The sequence below is a fragment of the Amblyomma mixtum genome, chromosome 1, assembly GCF_055824585.1.
Source record: "Amblyomma mixtum isolate Tamu chromosome 1, ASM5582458v1, whole genome shotgun sequence".
NCBI classification, from domain to species: Eukaryota; Metazoa; Arthropoda; class Arachnida; order Ixodida; family Ixodidae; genus Amblyomma; species Amblyomma mixtum.
This window is the reverse complement of record NC_143012.1, coordinates 76,131,410-76,147,218: the sequence shown is the minus strand read 5'-3', so window position 1 is coordinate 76,147,218 and position 15,809 is coordinate 76,131,410. Positions and strand designations below refer to the sequence as shown.

Here is a 15,809-nt window from a genome sequence, read left to right as displayed (position 1 = left end):
AGGTAGGGCCATCGTTGGAGGTGTAACTAAGCGGCATTGCCAATATGGGGAAAACATCGGACAAGTAGGGCCAATGTTGGAAATGGCACATTGTGGCAGTGCCAATATGGGGACAATGAAGGCAACATTGGTCCTGTATAGGGCCACACATAGCCAACAGACTCCCAATATTGGGCCAACAGTTTGTGCTGCCTGGGCCCCCTGAATTTTTCTCCGACGCCAGCCCCTATAAGTGGAAGAGCGCCACGTGCACGTTCAAAGGAAGAATTTACTCAGTAGAAGAAGAAAGAAGAAGTGGCGGCCATGGAGATCGAGCATCTGCCGGAGAGCCTTCTCTTGGAGGTGTTCGGGCACCTGACGTCGTTTGATGATGTATGCGCCTGCGCGGGGTAAGTCGACAAACGTTTCGTCAGATTTTGAAACAGAGTTGCGGCTCAGCAGCTCACGGCCCAATTTCCATCTGTAAAAATTCCACATTCTTGAGTCCCATACTCTTTTGAAGCTTGGGTGGGCGTTATGGGACCTTCCTCTGCACCTCAGTGGTATACAGACGCCAGGGTGTCGCGAATCGGATGGACGCGTCCCCGACTGATGAAGGGGCACGCTTTCGCGTGCAGGTTCGAGGAAAGGAAAAAGGAAATCAAACAAAACGAAACGAAGCCGTGTTTATATTTTAAAGGAAAGGAGCTAATAAAAAAAATTACGAGGAACTTTAGCGGCTAAAGTGCTGAAAGGCGAAAGCCTGAGTGCTGCATTCTGCTACGCGATTGTTCACTTCACATTTTGTTGGTGCATTAATTAACTGCCAATTAATGACGCTTAAGCTTCGCCTTTAGGAGTGAAACGCGACAGCGTGTTGTAGCGCTGCCACTGAGTCCATTGAACGCCACCACCCGTTCGGCGCGACGCCTTGCCCTTTGAACGCAACGCTTTTTAAGGAAAGTAAATGGTGCAGTAATTGTCGTCTCGGTGACACCTGAGCCGCACTGTACAGGAAGGGAGGAAGTGGAGTGAAAGAAGAATGTATGTATGTATGTATGTATGTAGAAAACTTTTATTTAGATCTTTTAAGAGATTCGCAGATTCGAAGCCTCCGTCGTCTTTCGTGGCGCCGGCGACTTGAGGCTTCTTTTCAGCAAGGTTGGGCCCCTAGTCCAGGCCTCCACTGAGTCGCGCTGCATCTGTAGCGTGCCGCACTAAGGCCCTTTGGGCCGCGAGCTGGCTGCTGGTGAGCCGGCTCTCCCATTGCTCCGCACTCGGGAATTCGTGTTGGTGGAATGCTTTATTTCGTTCGCACTCCCATGTGATGTGGTATAGTGTGGGTGTGTCGCCGCACCAGGGGCAGTTTGCTCTGTATTGTGTTGGTGCCATCTTGTTATAGATGTACAAGTTGGGGAAGGAGTTTGTTTGTAGCCTACGCCAGCCGACTGCTTCCTCCCTCGTGAGGGCTTTGTGTGGTGGTGGGTACTTGAATCTAGTCCCTCTGTATAGTTAGAGCGGCCGTAGTGATGAAAATGAAAATTGTATTTGAGGAAAGGAAATTACGAATTAACTGTCTCGCATATCTCAGTAGACACTAGTCGAAAATTGTATTTGACGAAAGAAAGTTGCTCAGTAACTGTCTCACATATTTCGGTGGACACCCGTCAAAATTCGCGCGTGGTGACATCATGACAATTTGGACCAATCTGAAACGCGGACAAGTACGCCTTGCTCGTCAGTAAATTGGTTTTTGAGGAAAGGAAATGTATCTGTCTCGCATATCTCGGTGCACTCCTGAACCTCGCCGTAACGGGAAGGGAGGAAGATGGGAGTGAACGAAGACACCGTATTCACTAGACGCACCTTTGTTCATTCCAAACCATCGAGCTGGCATGGCCGAGTGGTAGCGTGCTCGACTCGCACTCCGGAGACCGGGGTTCGATTCCCAAGCTCGGCCAATTTCTTACTCGGTTTTATTTATTTATCTGGTCTGACTAGAAAGGTTAATTGGACTAATTGGTGAAGTAAGCAATTAACTAAACTCAATCTTATTTGGAGCATCACTATACGATCCCTTTAATTGGTTGCATGGTTAGTAGCCAAAGTACAATTGGCCCCGTTTGAAATTCGCGCACTGTGACGTTACGACCGTTTCGACCAACTGAAAAGCGTGACATTTCTTGTCGACAGCTCCTGCTTACAACGATGAGGCATTAAAGGCTTCCGCCTTAAAAGATACGAAAACATCAAGGAAAACGCACACTAGAAACGCGTACAACACTAGAGACAAAAAGGAGAGAGTTCACCGGATACAAAGCATCTCATTTGGAGCGGGATGGCCTTGCAGGTGACACAGACGCGGGTTGGCGAGTTGCGATGCGTCGCTGGCGTTGCGTCCACGGAGGTGGTGATAGAGAGCCAGGAGAGGAGGAAGGGAGATGACACGGGAGACGCTGACGAACTCTTGTCAGTCGCCTCCAAGAACTGGGCAGCAGCAGGAAAACCGTGGCCAGGTCTTGTCGATGGCGTTCCAAAACGCCGTAGGCTTGTGCAGCCTATCCAAGGAAGCCTTGACAGCAAAATGGCAATTGCAGTAGGCGTGTGTCGTGGATTCAAGGGAAGTTGACGGCAGCACAGACCCGAAGTCTGACGGCTGCCACCTCCACGGTTGAATGAGGCTCAATGGTCTTCCGTCGATGATCCAAGGGAAGTCTCTGGGAGCACGGATCAAACGTCTGACAGCTCCCACTTCCACGCTTGAATGACTAGACTTGTGGTGCGGTGTCTTCCTCAACACCTCGGTTTCCTGACACGTAGCCTTACCCTCCTCGTGCCTGCCTCGCGCACACCACTCGCGCGCGCACGCGCAACGCGGGGCTGGCACGCACGGCGCTCCGATGTTCGACGCACCACTGTCGACACTCCGCGTTCCATAAATCCGTCGACAGTGTGGTGTGCACATCAGACAGGGTTCCCTTGCAGTCACGAGGAAGCTGGTCCTCCTGATGAGACTGGCGTGCACCAAACTCATCTACAAAGGCGCGTAAAGCGGGCAACTACTGATCACTCAGGATTTTCTAACAAGCTGATCTCCTAAAGGTGCAGAAGATGAGTAACTGGCGATAAGTCAGTATTTTCAGTTTCGACGGGCGCAGCCGCTGGCCGGTCACGGGTGGCGTCCGAGATTTCAATGGAGCAGATGAAATTGATGTGCAATTTCAATTTCAATGATGTGCAATTGAATTTTTCGGATTGGTGCCAGTCCAGGGCGTCTCATCCGCACGTACTATGTGATCGCCTGTAGAGTGGCACCAATCCGAATAATCACCTTAGCGAAGACCATGGCGTGGTAGTAGCGATAAAGGGTTCTCTCCATATGTCGACGGAGGTGTAAGGTTGGTGTAGCAGGAATCATACTCAGGCAATGTATTCCGCAAACGTTCAGAACGTGGGAAATTCCGCTCGCAACGACACCATCAGTAAGCGGCAAGAGAACATTATGCCTCCATTCCCACGTCTTTATTTGTACCCTCTCCAGTTCAGAGCGTTGAGGAAAATCACCGCGCCGGAATCCTTCATGTATATTTTGTCTGAATGCTATAGTGGTCAGATCACTCTTAGCTTCAATAGATTCTGACTCTACGACGGTGAATTAACGGCTCATGAACATCGGAATTAATGAGATTTGCCTCTTCTAGAGCTCACGTATACGTTACCGCTTATATTTGTGTCAAATAAAACAATGCGACAACACTAGCGCACGCCTCTTCATTCCAGGGTATGTCGCCGATGGTGGCGTGTGGCACGCGACTTCTCGCTGCGGCGCGTGCTACGCGTGACGTCGTTTCCGCTCAAGGCTCGACAGGTGCAAAGCCTCCTCGAGACCCACGTCGACGCCAACATCGTGGAACTGCACATAACCAGTTCCATGGACACATCCACCGCGGAGGAAAAGGAGAGAGACTTTCCGCGGCAGTTCTTTGCCTACCTGGCCGAGCACTGCCCCTAACTCAGGGTGAGCGTTTCATGGCATCAGTACTTAACGAAGGGTCCCCTCGTTCAAACCCGAGCCCAAAGTCTTATACGAGCGCTATGGGACCGGAGTAGTCGATGTGGAAGAAACACGTACATTCTGTAATAAAAATAGCGCTTCTTTAACGCCAGCAATTGTTGTGATCTTCATTTAACAGGACGTCAAAGTTTTAAATGAAGAAAAAGGAATACTCAGTCATTTTTATCAAGATCCCTTCCCTCATCGATAACACCAAATTACAAAACATGAATGAGCTGCTCTAGGTTCTGGGCCCACTCTGGACGATGATGTAGGTGAAGTTATATTTTTCTTTTCTGTCGACACACCAAGCATGAAAGCGTTAGCCCTGGGATCCAAAACTCCATTGAAATTCGATTTCAGCTATTTAAGCGCACTTGGTGACTGAACGGGGTTTGATGTTTAGAAAATTAAATTTTGGACATCAACGCAGCGGGAAAGGCTGCGTGGTAGCCGAATCGTTTTAGGCATAGAAAAACGATGCTGCTTTGTAACCACTCTTGTTGGTTTAACACATGCTAGGTGACGAAGTTTTTTCATGCCGGAGACCGTTGGCATATCAACAATATGACGCTCCAGTTGGCTTCCTGCCAGCCAATATGGGAGGAATTGGCGCTGACGTCTGGATTGAATGGATAATGCGATATATGAAAGTTTCCCATCTCTAGCAATCCCATACAGCGCTGTTGTTCCCCAAAACACTGAAACGTCAACTTCTTGATAAACACGCAACGGATAAATACGGGGAATGGCCACTACAAGTGCTAGCGTACTAAAAGGATCTACAAGTGTCCTCACTTATTCGCAGGTCTTGCACATCACTCGCGGCTTCCGCTTCGACCACCTTCGAGAGAACAGGGTCACAGTGAGCGACCTGCCGCCGACTCTCACTCATCTCTCACTGCGCCAGTCGTGGTTAAGTGCGGAGCGGTTCTTCACCGCCGAAGCGGGCCGTCCATACCCACGTGATCTCCGGCTGCTGGACCACGCCGACTCCGTATTCGCGTCTGCCATCGGGCTAGCCAAGCTGTTGCAATTCCCGTCGCTTCGTGCCCTTTGCTTCGAAGGCTGCTTCCTGTTCAACGACCAAATCTTGACCGACGTACTGCCCGTGATCGCCAACCTCGTTGTCCTGGATATTGAGCGCACGCACGTGAGGGACGCGGGTGCGGCCATGGCGCTCTTGCACGGTCAGAGCCTTCGTGTTCTCTTCTTGGGACACACGGCAGTCACGCGAAAAGCATTCAAATCGTTCTACAGGGAAACGGATGGAAGTCAAAAGCTATGTCTGACGCACCTATGCCTGAGGAACAAGTTTGTGGGCGAGAAGAGCCTGTACAGACTTCTAAGCCTGGCTCCCCGGTTGCAGTGGCTCGCTGTAAGCAGCCCACACATCACGGAGCGTGTGGCGGAGCGCGTGCGTAATACCGTGCCCAGTTCTTGCCGCTATTTGGAGGTCTTACCAAGCTCCGAGCAAACAAGCCGCCCCTGCCAGCACTTCACCTGTGACTTCATTAAGAACTTGAACCTAGGTGCCCCGCCAGGTGAAAACTGCTGAAGCGTCCTTTTTTCTTCTTTGGTTTATATGACCTGATTTTTCACCTTCAAGGGAACTCCGTGTGTTGACTCTTTGCTCACGTCCTTCTGCAGTTCGCCAGTCAACATAATTTGCGATACCCATGAAAGTTTAAGCAAAGCTTTGCGTTTCACAATTCTTGAGGTAATGATGGGTCAAGAAAGAATACCTGGTGAAAATATCGCTTAAATGATCAGAAGAGAAAACCACAATTTCTTAATCTCGGACAGTTGCACTTCTTTTATATGAGCTGGCAGACACCATGAATGCAATGTTCGATATGTGGCCTTCGTTTTCAAGGCAAACCGAAATAAATGGTTTACGCGACGGCATTGTTTCATATCATTGAGCTTGGCACTGCGCCTCTTTGTATTCTTGAACGCGTCCTGCGGCACAACGTCTTGTCTCAACGTTGGTGAAGCTCCCTGAGGCTCCTCTTCTCTTGTTCACTTTTATGACCGAAGACAGTCAATGAAGATATTCTGTGCCATTTTTCTCCCCTGCGCGCACCAACGGGAAATATTGTTTGATCTATCAGCAATATTGGACATAGCAGTTTGTCTCCAAGATTCCACTGAAGCCTTGTTATTTATAGATTCTAATCAAGGCTTAAGTTGTTGATCAGCGACAGTTGATGGCTGATTGGGCCTTCTCCTTCCCTGGTAGCCACTCGCCGGGTTGTTCCCGTGTTCGCCGTGCTCACGCGGCGCATTTGTCCTACCGCGTCATAACTCTTCCCTCCACGGCACCCACCCTCTGAATTCTTCCCGTGGTAGCCACCTTCGGGCCTCCCTCTCCTTTCCCCTAAAAGTGGAGAAGGTGATGTCCATCTTCACTCTGGCACCTGCCAAGCATGCCGGGTTGCCCGTTATTTTTGCTCCATTTTGTTTTGCATTTCTTCTTTTGGCAGCCGCCTGCCGGCCTTTCCCTCCTGTTCCCGACAGAAGGAGAGCGGGATTTACCTCTTCCCGCTTTGCCAAGTGCGGCAGGCATTGCACACAAGACTACAATAGTTTGGTTGATATGGTTTAACGTCCGAAAGGGACTCACTGTATAAAGATCTCATCAGTGGAGAGCTCCGGGTAATTTCGACCACATAGGGTTCTAACGGGCACTGACGTCACACAGTACACGGGTTTCCAGTATTTCGCCTGCATCGAAGTGATACCACCGCGGCCGGGATCGAACCCGCGTCTTTCTGGACAGAAGTTGAGTGCCACAACCACTGAGCCACTGCGGCGGCCTTCTGTTCATGGCGGTACAACGCACAAAGACAGATAAGAATAAAAACTGAGAATACATACACTAGTGTACATCAACGATCATAATAAAAGACCCAAAACACAGCCATAGAATGAGAATAGTTTTCATTATGCCCGTATCAGGTTTCAAATGCACCATATGCGCCATTTCTGGCCGTGCTCAGCGCCGCTGAAACGCTTTCGCTCTCTAGAGAACATGTTCGTAATCTGATACGTCTATTCTTCGCAGGTCCGAAAAATAACCCGGTAACAGTTTTTCACCAAGTTCTTAACGGCGCATTGGTGTCCACACCAGGCCTCTCTCATATGGCTTGTGCTTTGAGTATCATCGCCGTTGGTTTTAGCATAGGATGCTGGTACGCTGCTCGTCTTGGACCCGGAGCCTGGTAAGCTCTCAGACTTTCTTCTGTTATGCCGAAGGTAGGCATTGGCGTCTAGCTTCTCTTATCCCGTGACCTTTGGGTGCATGGCATCGAGCGTAGTGGCTCCCTCCGTGCCGTGGACGAGCCGAAAAGGTGTTATCCGAGTGGCCATTTCTATAGCGGCTTTGTAGCGGAGTGGAGCGTAAAGGAGGATGACCTCCCAGGCCGTGTACTCTCAGTCGGCATGTCATGCATGTCGGAGATGTCCGCTCAAGAGCTCAGTGGAGCATGTGTGTATGGAGGACTGTCCGTTCATTTCGTTTTGTTTTATCACCTTAAAGACTCCTTTCGGGGTTTTTTATAAGGTGCTGGTTACATATCATAGGGGAGATCACAGGTTTTTGAGTGAGATGGAACAGTCGTCGCTAATGTCGATGGGCAGGAGATGGCAGCAGTGACTGTCCTCTACAGGTTGTCAGATTGTAGCGCAGGATGGCTTGCGTCGTCTCCACCGTAAATGCTGTTCCGCTTCTCGCAATTATTATTTCACGAGGAGAGAGGTTATGTCGCGGCGGGTTGCGTTTGAGGAAGAGCTTGGACATTTCTTCTCCTGTGCAGTCGCGTTCGCGCTTTGGTTTGGCTCCCTAGGTAAGGGACAGAGAGAGAGCAAAACTTGAATGGTACGGCAAAACAGCGCTGACAGACGGGACGGAAGAAGATGGGACAGAGACATCTTCTTCCAGAGAGAGAATTTCAGAGAACAACTTTACTGTGCACAGGAATTCGGGCCTCCCAGGCCCATGGTGCCCCGCATGGCCCCACCCCACTCAACTCTCTGTGCTTAAAATGTCCATGACGCTGCGGCGACGATCTTTTGTCTTGCTGAGTCCGTGGAGCGTAGCGATGTCTCCCAGTCCTCCCATGTTTGGAGTGGTCCCTGCCCGCCGGGTCGAGGCAAAGCCGGACAGGCCAGGAGGATATGGGTCATGTTTTCCTTCTGTGCATTGCACAGAGGGTAGGCAGGTGGGATGGTTCGGTAGTGGGAGAGGAGAGAGGGGGTTGGTATGGTCCTCGTTTGCAGACGGCGCCTTAGGTGTTGCTCCCTGGTAGTAAGGGAGGACTCGGGGGGTTGGTATAATTGTCTTTCGGCATGAGCATTCGCAATGAGTTCAGCGAAGGTGCACGCGCGCTCCTTTGAGAAACCTCTCATGAGGTCCGCCTGTGCCCGGTTACTCCACCCTCGGGCTAAAGAATCGGCGGCCTCATTGCCAGCGTTTCCAGAGTGCGCGGGCGCCTAGATGAGCTCAGTGCTGCAGGAAGAGGATAGGTTCTGGGTCAGTATTTGGTAGCTGTCAGCGTAGGCTCTGCCTCTAGCGTAATTTAGCATTGCAGTTTATCAATCACTGAATAAATAGGTATCACTGGAGCTGTCTGCACAAGCGCTATAGCTATTTCTTTTGCTTCCTCGTGGTTAGTTCCCTGGGGTAATTCCTTTATAATTGTAGGTTTACGCGAAGTGTGCGCAACTGCTGCGGCTCCGTGCTAGTCACATGCAGCATCCACTGATACGGTGTTTTTTCATCGCCATATCGTTCATGAAGGGCCACTGCCCTGGCTTCCGGTTCCTGGCGGTATCGGTTGGGTTTGCATGTTACGAGGGAGCGGTGGAATGCGCAGCCTTTGACGAATTTCTTTCCCTAACTGCAGGCATACTCTATAAACTCCAAATTCGCATCCCCGCTAATCATAACTCCCTAGGTGAGGCAGTCAGCCGCCGCAAATATACTTTTGTTTTCGAACGATGACGTCGTAATGAGACCCGCAAGGTTCCGGGCTAGCTGGTGGTGCATTTAAATGGAAGAAACAACGCGAAGAAACACGGACACACGAAGAGAGCGCTCGTGTGTGTGTCGTTTCTTCGTGTGTCCGTGTTTCTTCGCACTGGTTCTTCCTTATAAATGCGTCGTAAGAAGGTCGAGGAGTTCTATGCTGATCTTCTGGAATGGCCTTATTGGTTATGGGATTAACATGACAACTCCTGCTGGCTTAGTAGGTGGTATTCTTCGTCGCTCAAAAACTTCAACACGCATTCTATATATTGTGCGGCATCGGTTGATACTGGTATTAGGTAGTACTTTAGTTGGAAGTACTACTCGCAGATAAACAAGAGTTGCCTAGCGGTCGGGTCGTCGTGGGAGGCCTGCGTATTTTCTTCGCAAAGACAGTTGGGAACCACGAGAAGGTACGTGGTCTTTGTGGGGCAATAGTAGTTAACGAGAATCCTCTTCCTCTTTTTCTCTTTTACTCGCACCTTACGGCGCTGTTCAAGTGTACAGCTGAGATGTTAAGACAGATACTGCGCTATCTTCCTTTCCTTAATAACCAATTATTATTTTTATTATTCTTAGCGATACCATCTTTCTTTACGAACTATGGATATTGGCGCCTGCAGACATCGGTGGGTGGGGCTGTTTTGCCTTCTTTATACTGGACAATATTCAGCTGAGGGTCATAGTGCTGCGATGGTTCGAAATTGCTTGCGCTTAATGGTTCCATGAAGGCGTATTCATCTTCATCTTTTGGTGGCGCGTCGGCGAGGTCTCGTGACAGGCTTCATTGCTAAACTAGGCTGCATTGATAAAATCGGTAAATTTGTTTTTTTGAGGAAACGAAATGGCGTAGTATCTCTCTCACTGATCTCGTGGACACCTGAACCGCGCCGTAAGGGAATGGAGGATGGTGAAAGGGAAAGAAGAAAGCGAGATAGAGGTGTCGTAGTGGAGGTGACTGGTAAAATTTCGACCACCTGGGGATCTTTAACATGCACTCACATCGCACAGCACACCGGCGCGTTTTAAGGCGGAAGCCTTTAATGCCTCGCTGTTGTAAGCAGCAGTTGTCGACAGAAATGTCACGCTTTTCAATGGGCCGAAATGGTCATGACGTCACAGTGCGCGAATTTCAAACGGGGATTTTCAGTTCAGAAAGACACGGCGCACGTGGACGTGGCAGAACATGCGGACAGAGACGCCTTTTCTCTGGCAGTTGCCGATCATCGAGGTTCTCCCCTTGCATCGGCGACTATAGATAAAACAAAATTTCCGGAGGAGGCCGAAGAAGCTGCCATAGCTTTAGCCATTACCTCCACCACTGCCAAATACATCATAAGTGACTCCAAAACAGCAATTCGAAATTTTGCAAAAGGAAGGGCCCACTCAGCAGCCATCAAAATCTTACAAAAAATCTCCAATACCCGCCAGATAACATTGATCTGGGTCCCCGCCCATTCGGACCATCCTGGAAACGAGGCGGCGCACCAATTTGCCCGAGGATTCGTGGTTAACCGGGAGGTGCGCTACCCCGAGCTCAGGTCGGCCAAGGAGCGAATGACAACCTACAAAGAAATTACTACCCACTTCAAGAAAGAAAGACAGATCTTCCCAGAACCACATACATCCCTCAGTAAAACACAACAAGTCAGTTGGCGGCAGCTCCAAACAGACACTTTCTTTAATCCATACATGTACTCCATATGGTTCCCGGAGCAGTACAGCCCCGTCTGTTCTCTCTGTGGGCACCAAAAGGCAGACACACCGCACATCCTATACTCATGTACTCAAGACAAGCCATCGCACAGTCTGCAGCTCTCTACCCAATCTCAGTGGGAGGCCGCGCTGCTCAGCTCGGACCCGGAGGTTCAACTTCGAGCCACAGAGCGAGCCGAAGAGGTCGCCGAACGACATCGTCGGTCGGCCACCTGGCGTCCGGCCTAGAAGAGGAGCCCACCGCGGGGAGGGGAACATGACCCCAATCCGCGCCTAAGACCTCTTCTTTAATAAAGTTTACCTCCTCCTAGTGAAGATGCAACCAATTAAAGGGATGGTGTATTGATGCTGCAAGGAAGTAGGACTCAGTTTAGTTAATTAACCAGTTAGGCTAATTAATGATTCTAGTCAGACCAGATAAATTAATAAAACAGAGTAGAAAATTGGCCGAGTTGGGGAATCGAACCAAGGTCTCCGGAATGCGAGACGAGGACGCTAACCGCTCCCATGACAGCTTGATGGTTTGGAATGAACAAAGCGGCGTCTAGTGAATACGGTCTCTTCGCTCACTCCCATCTTCCTCCCCGTTACGGTGAGGTTCATGTGTCCACCGAGATATGCGAGACAGATACATTTCCTTTCTTCAAAACCATATTAGCGATGAGCAATTCGTAAAGCGTAACTGGCGGTGGTGTTTTGAGGACTCCGTCGCAGCGTTGCAAGATACTGTCACGTTCCACACTGAGAGGCGAAGCTCTACGTCTTAACGACACATCAGTGACACAAGCAGCAGCACCGCGCTTAAGGGTTTCGCCTCACAGCACTTTAGGTCAACAAAGTGCCCACCTGAATTTTATTGGGAAAGCAGTACTAGCACTTTCAAGCCTTAGCGTGACCCGGCCGCAGTTACGATTGACCTTTAGCGGAGTGAATATGGGCGACCAACTCGCTCCTTCGATAGCCCGGCTGCAGTCACGCCGCGCCGCGCACCTGTGGATCGAAATGTTGCAGAGTTGCCGGGCACAACATCGTGTTGGTGGAGGAGGTGTCTGACACTTACCACATGGTGTGGGCCTGCCAGCAGAACCCATCCCTACCCCCTATCCCAAACCCCACCCGAGAGGACTGGGAGGCGACCCTGTCCGGTTGCTGCACCCTCGAGGCCCAAAGGGCCTTAACGCAGCGCGCCCGGGCTGCGGCAAACGCCAATGGGGTACCTGTCTAGGCATCCCACCTAGTGGTTGTAAGGGCGTGACCCTTCAGGTCACGACCCCCAACACCTCTCCCTATGATTTAATAAATGTTTTCACCACCACCACCACCCGCACCTGTGGCGCTACTGCCGCTGCGACGTCATACCAGCTGTAGATTATTTTCTGCTCTCAGTCGCAACATCAAAAATAAAAAATGAAAAAATTACCGAAGACGCCTTGAGTCGTCGCGCAGCGGCAGCCGGTAGCCACGCGTGACCTGTATAAGCGGCGCACTGGGTTCCTTCAGTTGGAGGCGCTGCGCTTTAGCTTTCGAAACCTATCAGGCTTAACCAATTAAAGCTAAGCCCCCGGCAATTTTTGTTCGAAAAATATGTTCCTCGACCTGCAACTATCTCCCTCCTTACCCTCAGAGGAAGGAATATTCTTACCCTCTATTTTTTTTTTGCTTTCCCTCTCCATCAAAATGCGACCGCAGCGGTCGGGTTCGAACCCAGGTACTCCGGCTCAGTAGACGAGCGCCTTAACCACTGAGCCACCGCGGCGGCAGTTGTGTCGCGTGACAAGCCCACGTGATTCGCTCTTTCTCAGTAAAGACTAGAACTCACCGCCCAGGCACCGCAGAGAGAGGGGCTACGGTCGCTTATCTGTTTTGAAGCGAAAAGCTTCACTACGCTAGTCAACACCGCGCTTCGCGTGAGCCGGCGTATGTCGAAGCACGAGTGACGTCACGCACTCGTGCGCAGGCTACTGCGCATGTGCGCGGCCGCTTCTCGTCCTCGCCACCGTTTGACCTTTCGCCGCAGCCGTGCGTAGTGCGCATTTGAAAAGAGGGGTACATAAGGCGCGCTTGCCCATAGAACAGGCGGACGCTGCCGCGTGCTATGCATCACCGTTTGAAGTTCGCCGCAAGCGTGTGTTTATCGCTGATCACCGCAGCTTTTCGCTTCGAGATATCCAGGCTTAACCTTAGCTAAGCCCCGGCCAATTTTTGTCAGCCAGCGCCCGCTTCGGCGGGCGCGGATCTTGCGACGCGTACCTACCAGATCTTCACGCGCATGCGACCTATCGTGTAGATATGTAAATAGATTTATTGACAGTGTACCCCTTGCCCTGTCCTTTCTACTACTCGCTCACCTCTTTCCTTTCACATCTATCACTGCCTGCTATCCTTTATTTCCGCTGCCCCAGCTCAGGTGCTTCCAGCCGCAAAATCACATGCCGGGGTAGCAAAAAGTCTTTTACCTTCCATATTAAATGGATAAATAAAGCCACTGCTACTACTACGAGCGTCTTTTCTCTCTTTCACTCTTTCCTCTTTTCACTCTCTTCTACCTGCACGTGGCAGCGGCGGTGGCTCGGCTTGTGCCGGTCGGGAGGCCCTTGCAATTTCCTTTTCATCTTTCTCTCAGTCGCAACAACAACAGACACCGCAGACGCACGGAACCAGAACCGGTCAGCGAGATTTCTTCCCCTGAGCATTGGAGGCGCTGGGCTGATTCTAGCGATCCCTACGACAGAGAACTTTAAGAAGCCGCGTTGGATAAACATAAGTCGCGAATGCGCGCTCGTCGAGTTGATGAAACCGATGAAGAGCCGCTGCGGTGGAGCAGTGATTATGGCGCTCGGCTGCTGACCCGAAAGAGACGAGTTCGATTCTGGTCGCGGCGGTTGAATTTTGATGGAGGCGGAATTGTAGAGGACCGTGCAATGTGGGATGTCAGCGTGCATTAAAGAACCCCACCCAGGTGCTGGATATTTCTGGTGCCTTTCACTACGGCGTCCTTCATATCCTTAATCATTTTTGGGACGTTAAACTTCCGTGATCAAAACACAGAAATGAAAGGGTTAAGAAAAAAAATTGACAGTGGTTTAGCTCTGGTTAAGAAAGCAGTTAACTACACTCAAACTTACTTGGAACATCACTATACAATCCCTTTAATTGGTTGCATGGTTAGTAGCGAAAGTACAATCGGCCCCGTTTGAAATTCGCGCACTGTGACGTTATGACCGTTTCGACCAATTGAAAAGCGTGACATTTCTGTCGACAGCTCCTGCTTACAATGATGAGGCATTAAAGGCTTCCGCCGTAACACTGAATAAACTGGGTTTCGTTCCATGCGTTTGCTGACATGGTTCACGGTCTTCAAGGGCGGTTCACGCCTACACTACAAGTGTGTGTCTGTAGTCTGTGCCAGAGTGTTGCGTGTTTGTTATCTAGGGAGAGGTGGGGCGGGGGGGGGGGGGGGGGGGGGGGGGGAGAGCTGGCGTGAGGCTCTGTATGCCTGGGTCAGCTTACTGAATGTGTGCATGCGCTCCTTCGTGAATGCTCGATCTGAGGCCACCTGAGCCCGGTTAAAGAACTTCGGGCTAAAAGGTTGGCAGCCTCGTTTCCGGGATTCCCGGAGTGCGCAGGCACCCATATCAGCTCCACATGGCGGGGCGGGGGTGCATCGGGCGAGTCCAGCGTGCCAAAAGCAGGGACATGAACTCGGCCTCGAGCAAAATTTAAAATCGCAGTTTTAGAGTCACTTAAAATATACCGGGCCTCCGAGCGAGCGATAGCAACTGCAATGGCGGCTTCCTCTGCAGCCTCTGGGGACGTGTCTGGAGGGAGAGGTAGTGTGAGGTGGGTGGATGAAGAGTCCACCACAGCTGCTATCGCTTCATCACCCGTGCAGGCAGCGTCCACCCATACGGCGTCCGGCTAGGGGCCGTACGAACGATGGAGTGTGTTCGCACGGGCTCTGCGGCGCTGCTCATGGTGGGACGGGTGCGTATTCCTCGGGGGGCGGCGTAATGAGAAGCTCCCGGTGAAGGGGTCGTGAGATGGCGAGAAGGGTTGGGTCGTTGGCCGGTATTCTGATGCCGAGGGAGTCCAGGATATACCGACCTGTGGAAGTTTGTGTGAGCCTGATATATTCGACCTGTCGGTGGGCCTCCACCAGTTCCCCGATCGTGTTGTGGAGGCCCAGGCCTGGTAATTTTTCTGTGGGTGTTTTGAGGGGAAGATGAAGTGCTACTTGGAATGCCTTACGAATCAAAGCATCCAAAGCGTTTATATCATGTTTGGATAGAGTTAAGTATGGGGTAATGTACAGCACACGGCTGAGGACAAAGGCATGAATGAGGCGACATAGGTCGCGCTCCTTTATGCCTCTATGACGTCCCGAAACCCTGCGGATGAGATGCGATATCGGGCCTACAGCCTGCTTGAGTTTCTTGAGGTTAGTGGTGTTTTTGCCATAGTTCTGGATGTGCAGGCCCAATACACGGAGGGTGCCAACCTCAGGTATCGGGTCACCATTGAGTTCAATGGCAATGGGGGAGCGGGGACAGTAGAGAGTGCCCCCTGAATTTTTAAGGACATGTGAAAGGCACTGGCCATCGCTGCATTATCACGCACAGTTAAAGACAGAATTTCGCATCAAAGCTGCTACCTCGTGTGCCTCATAATCAGAGCAGAGGATTGGGATGGTGTCGCTGTGGAAGCCATGCCCTTTACTGTAGATTTCAGATGAACCCACTGTTCAGGCCGCTGCATTCACGATGGCCTCAGCACAGGTCACCGTAGGGACACCAGACTCTGAATGATATACTACCCTCGCATCTCAAAGCCTCATTAATATAACTGTCGTCCAAAAGAGAGCCGCCACAGGAACATATGATTTTCGATAGTATTGTATTTTGGAGCAAAAATGGGAACGGCGGGAGCAAATTATGTTCCATAATGACACAGGAAATGCAAGGCGTAATGCTTTTTAGAGCCGCCATCGTGCTGGGCTGCACATGCTGCAGAAAATTGTTAAAACGATTGTTT

General features: G+C 50.9%; 1 protein-coding gene across 1 annotated transcript; it reads left to right on the top strand.

Moving 5' to 3' along the window:
- The first annotated feature begins 202 nt into the window (after window positions 1-202).
- Window positions 203-4,437, top strand: LOC149366806 (uncharacterized). The gene is made up of 2 exons (XM_089552437.1): window positions 203-389; window positions 3,760-4,437. Exons 1-2 carry the CDS (start codon window positions 304-306, stop codon window positions 3,989-3,991), a joined length of 318 nt encoding a protein of 105 aa, XP_089408563.1. The 5' UTR covers window positions 203-303; the 3' UTR covers window positions 3,992-4,437.
- The last annotated feature ends 11,372 nt before the right edge of the window (window positions 4,438-15,809 follow it).